At 48.4% G+C, this 15,378-nt stretch overlaps 1 protein-coding gene across 1 annotated transcript in view; it reads left to right on the top strand.

Moving 5' to 3' along the window:
* Positions 1-14,900, top strand: part of CFAP57 (cilia and flagella associated protein 57) — a 348,360-nt gene extending 333,460 nt beyond the window's left edge. The window contains exons 21-23 of the mRNA XM_069642449.1: positions 6,593-6,736; positions 9,820-9,955; positions 14,470-14,900. Of these exons, the coding sequence (XP_069498550.1) occupies positions 6,593-6,736; positions 9,820-9,955; positions 14,470-14,648 (459 nt within the window). The 3' untranslated portion in view covers positions 14,649-14,900. The remainder of the gene's footprint in view (positions 1-6,592; positions 6,737-9,819; positions 9,956-14,469) is intronic.
* The last annotated feature ends 478 nt before the right edge of the window (positions 14,901-15,378 follow it).

The raw sequence follows: 15,378 nt of genomic DNA, 5'->3' as shown, positions 1-15,378 counted from the left end.
ATTTTGTCACTGTTCAGGCATTTGTGGCATCTACCGATCATCGTGCAAATATCCTGATTCGTGGCGGGCCACCAGTATGCTTCTCGCACCCGGCGTTGTGTTATGGTGCTCCCGTATGTTCGGAATGGGCCCTATATAGGATAATCTTTCTCATGACCATTGGTGGGATCACTTGATCACCCTTGATTAACAATCCTTCTGCTTCGAAAAATTGTCCTGCCACTTTCCAATATGGCCTCATGCCAGGATAGCCCTCTCCTCCGGCCAGCCTCTCCTAACCCATTTGGTGAGCCTCACCTTTATGGGATCTTTGCTGGTTTCTTCATTCCATTGGCCTTCACTAATTTCTAAAAGGTCCTTGCTCTTCAGATCCTGGATTGACGCCAACACACACTCGTCCTTGAGGAACGTGGAAGCCTTCGCCTTGTTCTCTGGTAGTCTTTCCACCCAGTGATATGCGCAATTATATATGTATACTCTTGTATCTTTGCTGCGATGCATGCTAGTCGAGGCATGGATGTTTTCATGCCTCTGGAGCTTAGCATATGGATCAATGGTTTTTGATCCATGACTAAACTGAATTTGGTACCCCATATGTATGTTCTGAAATATTCTACCACCCATGCACAGGCTAACATCTCCTTTGCCACTGTTGAGTATTTTTCTTTCCGCGCTGGACAAAGTCTTGAATGCAAATACTAATATGTGTTCGGTATCTCCCTTCCTTTGGGTCTGCATGCTGCCTAACCCACTTGCATTGGTGATGATGACTGTGTTCCAAAGCGGTTTGAATGGTTACAGGCATGGAGTGCTCACTAATCTTCTCTTTATGTATTCAAAGGCCAGTTTCTGATCTTGCTCCATGCAAACTCTGCTCCTTTCTTCAGTAATTCTCTCAACGCTGTAGTGACCTCTGAAAAGTTGGGGATGAACTTTGTGTAATATTCGGCAAGCCCCAGGAATGATCATAATTCATCCTTGTTCTCGGGTGCGGGAGCTTTTACAATAGCTTGCAATAGGTTCTTTTTGGAACTGATTTCCTTGCTGGATATCTTGTGCCCTAGGTATTCCACTGCCCTTACTCTCAATACACATTTGTCGTACCTCCGTTTCACGCCTTCATCTTGTAGTCTTGTAAGAACGCTTCTCAGCAGCATCTTTGGCATATATTAGGATGTCGTCCTGGAAGTACAAGATATTGCCCATGTTGCATATTGTGAGAAACCAGAAGGTGTCTCACCTACCAGTCCCCAGGGATCTGTCATCCAGGTGGCCAGGACACAACCATTGCTTTTGGATCCAGCTTCTGGGGTGGACCAGATCACGAGGATCACCAAGGTGAGGGGTCTTCGGGGGAGTGGGAGTGGGATACCTGATGGCGAGATGTGGTATTCCCTTCCCTATAACACCTTTACCCCATCCTACCTGGTAGGATATTTAGGAACTCTACCCCCTTCCCCACTTTCCCTACACAAACGGATTCACATGGACAGCCCGCTCTGGGAGAAAACAGACTCATCCCTGAGCATTGTACCTGACATATACTACTACTATGGTCAGGCAAGGTCAGACAATTAATGGTAACCACTCACACCTGACTTCCATTAAGCTTCCACACACAGATAAAAGGCATAGCACAAGAGCACACTCTGAGCGAGGCAAAGCACACGAAGGAACCGTGTTTTCGAGATGGCAGCTGAACGAGAGAACGACAGACCAAAAAGGGTGCACCAGGTGGTAGATACCCTTGACCGTTCTGGCAGAAAACCATTACTCTCTAAAGTCCTTAGGATTGAAAGGCGTAAGGCCAGGAAACAAGACTGAAGAATCCTGCATTATGTGTCGAAGATACTCGAGGCCTCCTGCATGGCTGATCGAGTCGAGGAGGAGCAGCAGCCTCTGTGGTACCGTCCTTGGCTCCAAGATTAAAACAGTGCCAGTAAGATTAACACAGCTGGTGAGTTGCGGAGACCGATGCAAGAGCAGTCTGTGTTGAAGTTAAGTTTGCAAGCGCAAGAAGGAAGATTTGTAATGTGTGTGATGAAAGACGTGAGGTAAGCTGAATTGCTGATGGATGTTTGAACTAAGAGAAGAAAGATACAACACCTCTGACAGTGGTCCAGCACCGCGAGTGTACTCAATTGAAGGTCTCTGTAAGGTGTCCAGCTAAAAGTAATAAAAGTAAAAGATGAGAATGAGAAATGGAGTGAATCGAAGGGGTCCTGCGGTGGTTTAGGCAAAATCCATCACACAATCGAAAGTCTTCGGTTTTCGACACGGTCTGAGCCCGAACGAGGGAGACCAATTGAGAACATTGTGTTAACGGGTCCGATCCCGAATGAGGGGGATCCATGGTCCGAGCCTGATTGAAGGACACCAATGATGATTATTGTGCTAAAGGGGGTCTGACCCTGAAGGAGAGAGACCCATGGTGAATAGTGAACTCGAGAACTTGTGAATGTGAAAAGCCTGGGAAGAAAGGAACTTTAATGCTGGTTTGTTACATCAGGCCCTCTGCAATAAAGAGACTTTGAATGGTAGAGACTTTGGCAGAAGGCTCTGATACCTATGCTTTGCACTCTATCCTCGTGGCAGAGAAGCCAGGGTGTGTGTGTGCAAAGCTCAAACTTGCCGCCTTGTCCTGTGCTGACAACGTGGGGAAGGGAAGCCAACTGCTTAACTCCTGACATATTCTTTCTTGAACACTTTTCTGTTGCATACATTTCTATCCCACACAATTTGTAGTAGAAGTAAGGATTGGTGATAGGTTTATTAGCATATGCCCTTTTATTTTGACAGAGACTCCGCTAGGACTGCGTTATTTATTATTTGATGGTTGTAGCTTGTGCCCATCCTTAGATTTATGGTTAGTTAGGAGTTCAATCAACCCACTGAAGTTCAATAAACACCCTTGAACTGTGATCACTTGTGTCTGTCTTCACTATTTGATACCATGCCTTCCTTGCAGTAGCAACAATTCCATCATCCACTGGAATGCAGTGGTGACAGACGATAACCCACGCGGCATCCTCGTGAACGGATATGTACCAAACTCGGTGATGAACGCAGTCAGGGGCCTTGATTCCTTGTGCAAGTAAATTTGGTGGCAGGCGTACCTCATGTCCAGCTTGGAAAATACCTTAGCTTCCGTCATCATTAGTATCAGTTCATTTATGCTGGGGAGTGGGTAGCTGTCTGTATTGACTTCCAAATTTAGACTGCAAATGTCTATGCATACCCTCAAGTCTTCTGAATTCTGTTTTTTTATTAGAACACCGGACTTAATCACTCGGATGCTTCTTCCTCCTCCTCCGTTTTCCGCTGTCGCTGGCACCGGACGCACCTTGTGCTTTATGGGTATTGCATTGGTTTTGACCATCATCTTGTGCACATCATTCTTAATTCTTCCCGGCCCTTCAGAAAACAACTTGGGGAAATCTTCTTTTGACACCGGCACGCCTCCTGTATTGACAGCTAATACTTGATCATCCGTGTTGGGATCCAGCTTAGTCTTCAGTCTGGCTTGATCGTCCCATCCCAATACCGCTGGACCTTCCTTGGCCAAATAAACTCTCGTCCTGGTTTCTCTTGCTTTAAACTCAATGACGTTTTTTATATACCCCAACAAACTTACTGAGGCACCCCCAAATATGGAGGGCTTGTGTTTGGTGCTGATGACTTCCACTTTGTCACTTCCCACCATCTCTTTGTACGTGTGGAAGGGTATTATCGTTAGATCGGAGCCCGAGCCTGCCATCACTCTCGTTTCGATCCTGTCCACACTGATGACACAATGGGGCTTTTCCATCCTGGCTCTAGAGGTGTGGACCATTATGATGGTGGGACTTCCTTCCTCATCAGACGAACTGTCTCCTTCCTCCCCTTTTTCCGCTTGTACAGTGGCCACTTTTTTGTTACGCCACCTGCCTGCAATTGCAAAATGCCTGATCCTCTTGCAAACATAGCACCTCTTGTCCCTTGCGGGACATTCTCTGTCATTGTCTCTGTACTGGCACATCTGACATTTGAGGAGCTCCTTTCTCCCCCATCTTCATTCTCTAGGTTCAGCTGGTTGTTTCTCCTTCCTCCCTCTAAACGCAACCTCCTGAACTTACACTGCTACAGAGGCACGGGCAAACTTTTTGTGTCTGCCCGCAGTTTCTTCGACGACTCTCGCAATTTCCATGGCTTTATCTAACTGAAGTTCCTTCGCCAGGATAAACTTGTCTTGCATGTTCTTGCTATGTGTGCGCTGTAAGCATGTCGCAAATCATACACTGCATTATTCCCAAACTTGCAAATGGCAGCTAACTCATGCAACGTGATGATGTAGTCATCCACGGATTCAGAAGGCTCTTGCTTGCGACCGTAGAATCTAATCCCATGTACTACAGTGTTCTCCTTACTGGCAAATCTTAAAACTCTCCTCACAGCTTTCTTGTACACATCATCATCATCCTGTCCTGCAACCACTTCCGGCGTAAGGCTGGCAAACACTCTTTGTCCCTCTACTCCCAATGCATTTAGGAGCATCACTGAACCTCACTGCTGTGAAGTCTTCACCTCCCAGCGCATGCACATATATTTTAAGGAGGGGATCACATTGAGGCCATGGGTTTGCAGAGAAGGTGGGGGTGGTGTTGCACCTTGCAAGGTGGGTCACGGAGTATCCATCAATCCTCTGCGCCAATTATGTTGCATATTAATCAGGCCTTGGGTTTGGTAGTAATCTTGACTTTAATGTGCAAACACATATCAGCTTATATCAAGTAAATTCCCAGTGACTGTTTACGCCACTGTCTTTGCTGTCAAAGTGTCTGGGGTTTTATATTGTCTCCGGGTGCTGGGGGAGGTCGCCAGTTCCTACTGCAGAAGTAGCGCTGGGTGCTGCTTCTGCTCTGTCGCTCTCTAGCCCTTCTTGACCGGCTTTATTTTGCACGCTTCTACCATCCCAGTGGTTCTACAAGGATGTAGTGTGGAATGGAGGGTCAGCGTGATGGGTGTTTGTGAGAGTGTATGCGAGAATGAGGGTGAGAGATGGGATGCCTGCAAGGGTGAGAGGGTGCATCTCCCTGGGGATGTTCGTGTCCAGAGTTTGTGTGGAGCTGATGTGTGTGAAACAGGGGCTGGACTGCATTGCATGAAGAGAGGGGAAAGCTCACAAGTTGCAGGTTGAAGGCAGACCCTTAAACAAGTTTCCAGCCTGGATGTGGATGACTGGGGTCCTTGTCCGGCATTTTATGATCCGAGGCAGCAGGTCAGTGCTGGTCACATTCTCAGAGCAGGCAAGGCAGTGGCAAGCAGTCCCAGGAGGCAATCAGAGCCCCAAACAGGTGGCAGGGCCTTCATTATATGTGGTTCCTCACAGCCTGCCCAGCGCATGGCAGACATGCGCTGGGCCAATCAGAAACTGAACTTGCGTACACAGCCAATGGCAGCTTTGTGTATGTTGTATGGAGCCTCCCCACCCAGCCTGGACCCATTGGAGCGATCGGACGGACGCCACATATCGCGCCTACCCGCTGCCTCTAGGAACAACAAGACAAACGAGGAGCTGGCAGGGAAAGCCATTTCCCCAAAGTTTCATGGGTATTACGCAGCAATTGCAGTAAACAGATCATTTTGCGTTTTTATTAATCGTGAAATCATGGTAAGCTGGAGGTATGTTTATTGAATACACCTTTCGGGTAGGATGGGATTCATGTTTGGTTCAGACTTCAGGGAGAATCATAATTTTCAGAACCTAGGCTATTAATGCTCCGGTTCCCATATCGATTATTCTCCTGTTGAGCACCACAGTTTTCACTACCAACAAGGCGGGTCATTTTGGGAAGGGGAGCCTCACTCCGACAACACGCCATTAAATATTCTGGCATCATGGAAATCTCCTCCTCTTCTGAAGAAGAATAAGGCGTCGCTCCTAACGTAGCCCCCATATCCCATTGGGGCGCGGCCCCTTCTCCTTCCAGGTGATCCACTCGGCTAATACCACCCCAAGGTTAGGATCAGGTAGCTGCTGCCTTTCCCTGGCCACCTGGGAGGAGACTTTAGGTAGGGATTCTGTGAGGGCTCTGCAGGATTCATCACAGGTTCCACTTACACCCTCCCCTTTTGCCACTTCATTGTGTAACAACCCCTCCCCCATGGCACCCCCCACCCTGGATCCCCCTCCCCGACCCTCTCAGACAGCCAGGGTGTCCCAGATTCCTTAGTGGTGTGAGAAAGTTTTCATGTATTCCAGCCTGGTGACTTAGAATATTTGAAAAGAAATCATATTTCTGCAGACGTAAGACTATGTAATTAAATCAGCATTACCAAAGGTGTGTTGCTCAGCAACCTGTATAGACATTGGATCAAGGCATGGTCTAAAATTCTGCTGTAATGCAGTATTGCAGAGGATTAGCAGAGAGTGCTGATGGAATCCTCATTGATATTGACAAGCACTGGATCTGTCCACCCAGGTGTGGAATCCCAGAGCACTTAACTATGGAGCCCTATCAGGACTCGCCTTTCCCCTCTTCTCCCTCTGCTGTCAATTTGCTTTGATTGTTATTTCCCTGAATCCTAAGTCCTCTTCTCGCCTGTCCCACAGATGGAGATTGTAGGCGTGGATTCTGACATTCATCGGGAATATTCCAGACATCGGGAGCACCTGGAGCACACCGTCGCAACACTGCAGAAGAAGCTAGTGAAGGACACGGAGAACCACCGGGCAGACAACGTCCGCATCATGCAGGTAAGAGTGGAACCTCTAGGCACCCTGAGCAATGATGCACAGAGAGAAGCTTTGATACCACGTCATATAGGTGTCATTAATCTGCTCATGCAGGTAAGAGTGAAACCTCTAGGCACCCACTCTGAGCAATGATGCACAGAGAGAAGCTTTGATACCACCTCATGTAGGTGTCATTAATCTGCTCATGCAGGTAAGAGTGGAACCTCTAGGCACCCTGAGCAATGATGCACAGAGAGAAGCTTTGATACCACCTCATGTAGGTGTCATTAATCTGCTCATGCAGGTAAGAGTGAAACCTCTAGGTACCTACCCTGAGCAATGATGCACAGAGAGAAGCTTTGATACCACCTTATGTAGGTGTCATTAATCTTCTCATGCAGGTAAGAGTGAAACCTCTAGGCACCCTGAGCAATGATGCACAGAGAGAAGCTTTGATACCATCTCATGTAGGTGTCATTAATCTGCTCATGCAGGTAAGAGTGGAAACCTCTAGGCACCCTGAGCAATGATGCACAGAGAGAAGCTTTGATACCACCTCATGTAGGTGTCATTAATCTGCTCATGCATGCAAGAGTGAAACCTCTAGGTACCCACCCTGAGCAATGCTGCACAGAGAGAAGCTTTGATACCACCTCATATAGGTGTCCTTAATCTGCTCATGCATGTAAGAGTGAAACCTCTAGGTACCCTGAGCAATGATGCACAGAGAGAAGCTTTGATACCACCTCATGTAGGTGTCATTAATCTGCTCATGCGGGTAAGAGTGGAACCCTGTAGGCACCCTGAGCAATGATGCACAGAGAGAAGCTTTGATACCACCTCATGTAGGTGTCCTTAATCTGCTCAATGTGGAGCTGTGACATCGGATCCTGTAGCCACTGTGGGAAGCCACTCATTGATGTATCTATGATACCAGATCCTACAGGCCCCCTGAGTGTGACTGCCCCAGGGGCGGCTGTGACACTAGATCCTGTAGCCACTGTGGAAAGACACTCATTGATGTATCTATAATACCAGATCCTACAGGCCCTCTGAGTGTGACTGCCTGGGGGTGGGGGGAGGGGAGGCTGTGACACTAGATCCTGTAGCCACTGTGGAAAGACTCATTGATGTATCTATGATACCAGATCCTACAGGCCCCATGAGTGTGACTGCCCCAGGGGGCGGCTGTGACACTAGATCCTGCAGCCACTGTGCAAAGACACTCATTGATGTATCTATGATACCAGATCCTACAGGCCCCATGAGTGTGACTGCCCCGGGGGCGGCTGTGACACTAGATCCTGCAGCCACTGTGGAAAGACACTCATTGATGTGTCAACGCTCGGCATCAGGAGTATCACTGTGAGGACGCCCAGGAAGAAGTCTACATATAATCCTGATAGCCAAAACATTCACAAATCACGTTTATTGCAGGGCAAGCAGTGCTCACAACTGAAATGAAACCCTCCCTGACATGCTTGCATGGCAGGGAATGTGTGCAATGGATCCCTATGGGGTCCGCGTGCTTTATGCTGGTGCATAAATATGGCAGACCCCATGGCGATCACAACCATTTGCGCCAGCATAAAAATCCATGCCGGCGCAAATGCTGTAGCATTTGAATAGCAGAGAGGAAGAGAGGCATTGAAAACGCCTGTTGCCTTCCACCCACCCTCTCCCTGCCATACAAGTGATTGAAAATGAGCATTGGCGTCAAGATGTAAAAACCTGATCCAAGGCTTTTACGCCTTCCATTGAATTACTGCTAATTGCACATGGGCCCCTCTGCGTGGTATTGGTCCAGTTGATGCTTTACCATTTGATCAAGGCCTTTGTGGTGGACGTGGTCCCAAACTAGTGTCCTCAGTTCCTTGATGGGATATCGTACACAATCTTTGTTTGAGAATGGATTCCCTTCATGTCCCTCTGACATTAACATTTGTAGCTGGAAACTTTGTTAGGAAGAGAAATGTGTGGTGCTGAAACCTAGTGTACAATCTCATCTTTTTCCTTATTCAGGATATCCTAACTTACAGCATAGACACTGTCCCACATTCATGCTAGCGTGGAATAGGCCACTTCAGTTCACAAGCCACATGCCGCAGCTCCTCCTAGTAACCGTCTCGGAGGTTCACCTCCAGTTCAGAGGCAACGAGTAGGCTGCTATAGCTGTGCAAATGCACTGAAAAGCTTGGGGTTTTCCTCCATATTACATACATGTCATTGGGCCTCATCACGAGTTTAGCGGTGCAGTGAAAAGGCAGCGGTAATAGCGTTACTGCTGCATTACCGCACCGCCCAACTACGATTGGCAAAACTACTGCTGCAGTAATTGCACCGGAAGTGCTCTATTGTGACCAAACAACCAAACAACCAAAAACAAATGGGGACTTACACCGCCACCGCCACTGCCAATTGTAATGAAGCGGTATTACCTCTGGATTATGTGGTAATGGTAATTGCGTTGGGCGTTATTCTGGTGGATTTACTGCCGGGATACCGCCCAACTCGTGATGAAGCCCATTGTCTTATAGAAAAGCACTGTCTTATGCATAACTTTATTATTTTATTGTTTCATCAGCCCGGGCGGGCAGAGCTCTCTCAAGGATCCAGCAGCCACATTAGCGTTCATTTTAGCCAGCCTATAGGATGTCCTCTTTCTGTTGGAGAGGTTGTTGCTTACTCTCGGGTATTGCATGGCTGGAGTAGTGATGTGAGCATTTGATAGGTTTTCCCCATCAGCGATAGGCAAAGGGCAGTGGGAGGGACAGTCTATGCTCCGTGGATCCTCTCCTGCATGGGGTGCTACTCCTGATCCCCCAAAGCTCCTCTTCTAAGGTGCTGGGGTGATGGATGGATGGATGGATGGATGGATGGATGGATGGATGGATGGATGGATGGATGGATGGATGGATGGATGGATGGATGGAAAGTTTGCTGTACGGCCTGTGCAGAGTCCGTACACCTTAATCACTGGGATCGTGGATGAAGGGGCGTGAACACCCAGCAAGCTCTTCAGATATGTCAAGGAACTATACAGCCTGCCTTATTTCTACTGATCTGCTCTGCAGAGAGTGATCCAATGATGTCTCCTTTTCTAGGAAAATGTCTCCCTGATAAAGGAGATCAATGAGTTAAGGCGAGAGTTAAAGATCGCCCGTCAGCAGGTTCATGACCTGGAGTCAACGCTGGGACTAAACCGCAAGAACCGGAAGCCGGGTATCCACGACGCCCAGGGTAAGGAGTCATGTTTGCATGTCTTGTGTGCGCTCTCTGCCTCTCATCCCCTCTACCTTCCCTCGCCAACTTCTGCTCTACCCATTGCCCTCACACCCAACACCCCTCTGTCTCTGCTCGCCGCCCTCTGATCTACCTGCTGCCCTCTCGATCCCATCAACCTGCTGTCTCCGCTCACTACCTTCTGCTCTACTCATAGCCCTCTCGCTCCCATCAGCCCACTGTCTCCACTTGCTAGCTTCTGCTCTACCCATTGCCCTCTCAGTACTATCACTCTGCTGTCTCTGTTCACTACCTTCTGCTCTACCCATTGCCCTCTCGCTCCGATCACCCCTCTGTCTCTGCTCTCTACCTTCTGCTCTACCCATTGCCCCCTCGCTCCCATCAGCCACTGTCTCTGCTCCCTAGCTTCTGCTCTACCCGTTGCCCTCTCACTACCATCACCCTGCTGTCTCTGCTCACTGCCTCCTGCTCTACCAATTGCCCTCTCGCTCCCATCACCCTGCTGTCTCCATTCGATACCTTCTGCTCTATCCATTGCCCTTGCACACCAACACCCTTCTGTCTCTGCGCGCCACCATCTGATCTACCCAATGCCCTCTCGCTCCCATCACCCCTCTACCTTCCCTCGGCACCATCTACACTACCTATTTCCCTCTCACGCCCACCATCTGCTCTACCCATTGCCCTCTCGCTCCCAACACACCTCTGTTTCCAACCGCTACCGTTTGCTTTACCAATTGCCCTCTCGCTCCCAACACCCATCTGTCTCTGCTCTCCGCCATCTGATCTACTCGTTGCCCTCTCGCTGCCAACACACCTCTGCCTCTGCTCCTTGCCATCTGCTTTTCCTGTTGCCCTCCCTTGGTCTCTGTATCCCTCCAGTTCCCTTTGCCACCCGCTCTTGTACTTGTAGCCCTCTTGCCATCTCTTTTTCAGCACCCTCTTTGACTCTCATCATGGGCGGGAGGATAGCTCATGGGCTACATTTCACTAGCAATCACCATCGATGCCACCACCTCACCATGAGATACCAGTGGCTCTGGTCACTCCCACCATGCCAATCCTCCAATCCAATACCATCATGTGCACCTTTAGCAATGTGTGCTCCCTCTGCGCCCACACCACCGTTAACCATGATCTTGTACTGGGCAACCATCTTGACCTGCTCGCCATTGCTGAAACATGGCTGCATGATGCAGCTGGCACAATGCTTTCATTAGCCGTCCCTCCTGGCTTCTCTATCCTAAGGTCAGACTGACCTTCTAAACCAGGCGGCGGTGCTGCCCTCATTACCAAAGTCACCATGCCCATTAGAGCCTCCCTCTTAACGCCCCTACATGGCTATGAATTTGTGGTTGCCAAACTGGAGCCTAGTCCCCAAACCACTATCAATATTCTTCTCCTCTACCATCAACCCAATAACCTCAACTCACCCGACACTGATATCTCGCTCTGCTTGTCAAGCCCAATACCAAATTCATTTTTATTGGAGATTTCAACCTAGACTTTAATAACGCCACATACGCAAAATCCACTGCTCCCATAACCTCCCTGCATAACATGAACCTCACTTAATTTGTCACCACCCCTACCCGCTCCAAAGGCCAGATCCTTGATTGGATCTTGAATCTGAACACTCCCTTCTCAATTACCACCATGGACTCCCTTCCATGGACAGACTACTCCCTGATCCTATTCTGCCTCCCTCAGGATTCCACAATGCCTGCAAAGCCGCTAAACGCCTCCCCATAATCTCAAGGCACACCCACAAACTTACCAAAGCCCGTTTGGAACACACCATTTCTTCCTTACTCTCTTCTTTGTCTAACTGCAGTGACCGAAAGCTATAATGACCTCCTACACACTATTACACACACTTGACCTCCATGTGCCATTAAAAATCACACTTCAGAAAAATATCTCGTCCAACAAATGGTTCTCTGAAGTGCTACTCACGCCTCCGTAGACCTAAGCGTGTCCTCAAACACCTTTGGAGAAAGAACCCCCCTGTAGCTAACAAAGAAGTCTTCCTCGCTGCCGCTAGTAACTACAAACCAGCTATAATTGCAACCAAATCCAGCATTTAGAATACCAGAATCATGGAAGCCAGCTCCAACACCAGGGAGCTGTTTAAAATTCTTAAAGAGCTCGAATCCCCAGTACTTCCCACCTCCAGCTTCCCTAAAGACAAAGACGTGTGTACAGTTGTCCAATCATCATTCACTGACAAAACCCTTAAACTAAGAGATAAAATAATTCTTAAGAACTCCTTGCTAACCATCAAAGTTCCTTCTCCTCTTAACCAAACAGTAGCCACCTCATCTACCCATCCACCGTTCGCTTTACTCCAGTCACCCCTTCAGACATCCAAACCATCATCCAGCTCCTTAAACCCTCGAACTGCAAAGGTGACACTTGCTCTTCCCACATCATCAAACTGTGTGCAGCCCCTCTCGCACCTATCATCCCCAAATTAATTAACGCTTCCAGCTCAGTCCCGACATCTATCAAATAATCCTCGGCCACGCCCCTGTTTAACAAACCATCCATTGACCCCCACCGTCCCAACTACCACCCTATCACTGCACTTCCATACCTTCTTAGAATTCTTGACCGCACAGCCTATACCCAACTCCCAGCCCACCTGGAGCACCATTGCTCCCGCCAATCAGGCTTCAGACCTAGACACAGTACTGAAACCTCCTTGACATCAAGATCCAGCTTGACGGTATACGTGATTCTGCAGATCTCGCCATCCTTCTCCTTCTCGACCTCTTGACAGATTTTGATCTGGTCGACCATGACATCCTTTGCCAGGATCTCATCTCCAAATTCAACCTCTCCAGAGAAGCCACCAGCTTGGTCAAATCCTTCCTCAGGGAGCACTCCTGCAGGGCGTTCGTAGACCCCGAGACAGCAGACCTCATCCTTGTTTCTTACAGTGTTCCTCAGGGCTCTTGCATCTCCCCCACACTTTACAACATGTACACGAGAAGCACGCCTTAGATTCAGCTAATATCAGTCGTGGGTACATTATCATCCAGACCTGGCTAGCCGAACACCATCTATGTCTCAATGATGGCAAAACAGAGCTTCTCATTCTGGATTCCCCCTTCAGCTTAAACTGCCGGACCCCGCCTTCGCATCCTTCTCCCTCGATGGTAACTCTACCCCTGTCTCCAGTCATGTGAAAACCATGGACGTTTACCTCGATGCAGAACTATCAACCTTAGCAGAAAATGTCTAACCCTTGACAATTGCCTCACCTTAGGCGGAGCCATCATCAGTAGTAAACTTGACTTCTGCAACACCCTCCTCTCTGGCACCGCCACTAAAAACATCTCCAAACTACAACTGATACAAAACAATGCCTTCCAGGCTGCCTGGGAGATGGACCACACGGATCCTCTCTCTCAAATGAGGAGGGATGCTCCCTTGCTATCAGTCAATGCTCGTATTGTGTTCAACTTCTTGTCGATTACTCATCGCTGCATCCACAATGTTGTATCCTCCTTACTTTACCAGCGCATATCCAAAAAAGCTAGACCTCGCTGTTTAGCCCCTCATCTTCCCTTGTCCTATTTACACCCAGATACAATAGAAAGCGCGCAGCTGGAGTGAGCTTTCCTGTCACTGCACCCACACTGTGGAATGCCATCCATCCATCCATCCATCCATCCATCCATCCATCCATCCATCCATCCATCCATCCATCCATCCATCCATCCATCCATCCATCCATCCATCCATCCATCCCCATATATTCTTTTCAGGAAACATCTGAAAACCCCCCTGTTTAACAAATATGATTAAGACCTCATAACCTATGCCTATGATACACGTCGTCTTCAATGTTACCAATTAAGTACTAGTGCCGTGATACCACCATGTCTGGGCGCTATAAACAATGCAATAAATAAATAAATACATGAATAAATAAATAAATGGGCAACACGTTGGTCTTGGAAGCAAGACAATGCAGAGCAGCACAGGTTCGAATCCAGGTCCCGCGCTTTGAGACTGGTCTCTAGCGTGAAGCGAGTAATAAAGGATGAATTCATTAATGATCCTTCATCATTTGCCTTTATACTCCATGTTTTCTACCTGCATGTACTATCTTAGGCGCTTCTTGGGTTACCTCTTCCAAGGTTGTTACCTGTAGCTCTGTGACCTTTGCCATATTTATACTCTCTTGATGCCGGTGTCACCATGTCCTGCACCCACCCCGGTCTCTACAGCATTCTCTAGGTCCTTTCTCACACTCCTATAACCTCTTGCACTGCATGGCTCTGCGCACTATACCCATCGCCCCTGCCTCCCTCTCACTCGTTCTCTCTCCAGTATATACTGGGCGTACGTCTTCAGTCTGTATGCTTTTCCTCCCTTTTTCTCCTTCCCTCCCTCCTGCCCTGTGCCTTTCCTCTCTCCATATCTTAGGCATCTCCCATTCACCTGACTACTTCCTAAGTGCCTGTCTCACTTGTGTCCCCTTTTGCCCCCACCCCCCACAGCCACAGACAGACTCCAGACCCCCAAGGTGATGCGTTTGAACATGGAAGAGGAGACCCAGCGCATCATCGAGCTGCAGAAATTGGAAATCAAGCGTCTGCGAGATCAGATTCAAACTCTAGAACAGATCCCAGGGGTTCGGCCCCCTTCTGGGGGCAAACTTCCAGCATTGATGGCCTGAGTGCATGCCGGCATGGAGACCATGGGAGGGGCCCACTAATGAGGGGTGGACACAATGCCAGACACAGACAGGGATCCTCCTTCTGAGGCAGCCACCCTCCAAACAACTCTCTGATCCTCAATTGTACCCTCGGGCTATTCCACGGACACTGGAGCTCTAGTGTAAAGAAGCGGGCGCACAGAGCAGAATGGATGACCACCTCAGGGTAAAGTGTAAGATCAAATAAAACTGCAGCTCATTTTATTTTTTAAAGGTTTGGACATTGGAGTATGTATATAGACGCAGTGCCTTGGTTGCACCTCTCCTGCTGCTGACAGCCAGGAGACCCCCAAAGATCACGTCCGGCACCTACTTTGAGGATCCCTAACTTCCATGACTTCCCCCTTGAGCAAGCCCTACTTTCCTGGATGCCAGCTTTGAGAGATTAGTCGTTCGCAATACCTTTGACAAACATATGATGAAACAGCCAGCGAGCACCACGTGAAAAGGTTTTTCTTACATGTTGGTCCACTCTTGGTCTGAGCAAATAGGTTTTCCCAAGTCTTTGTAAATGGCCATCACTATAGTGCCCAGAAAAGCAAAGTTTCTGGTTCAAGGTTCTTTGTATTTGTACTTCACAACCTCTTCTTATAGGTAAGAATTCAGTTTCACAATTTCTTCTTAGTTTTTTTTTTCATTTATTGAATTTATATAGCACTTTCTGCAAAGCACTGTATACAAGTCAAGACGG

The sequence above is a fragment of the Ambystoma mexicanum genome, chromosome 1q (assembly GCF_040938575.1).
Source record: "Ambystoma mexicanum isolate Mex_15411 chromosome 1q, UKY_AmexF1_1, whole genome shotgun sequence".
Taxonomy (NCBI): domain Eukaryota; kingdom Metazoa; phylum Chordata; class Amphibia; order Caudata; family Ambystomatidae; genus Ambystoma; species Ambystoma mexicanum.
This window is presented reverse-complemented; position numbering and strand designations above follow the sequence as displayed.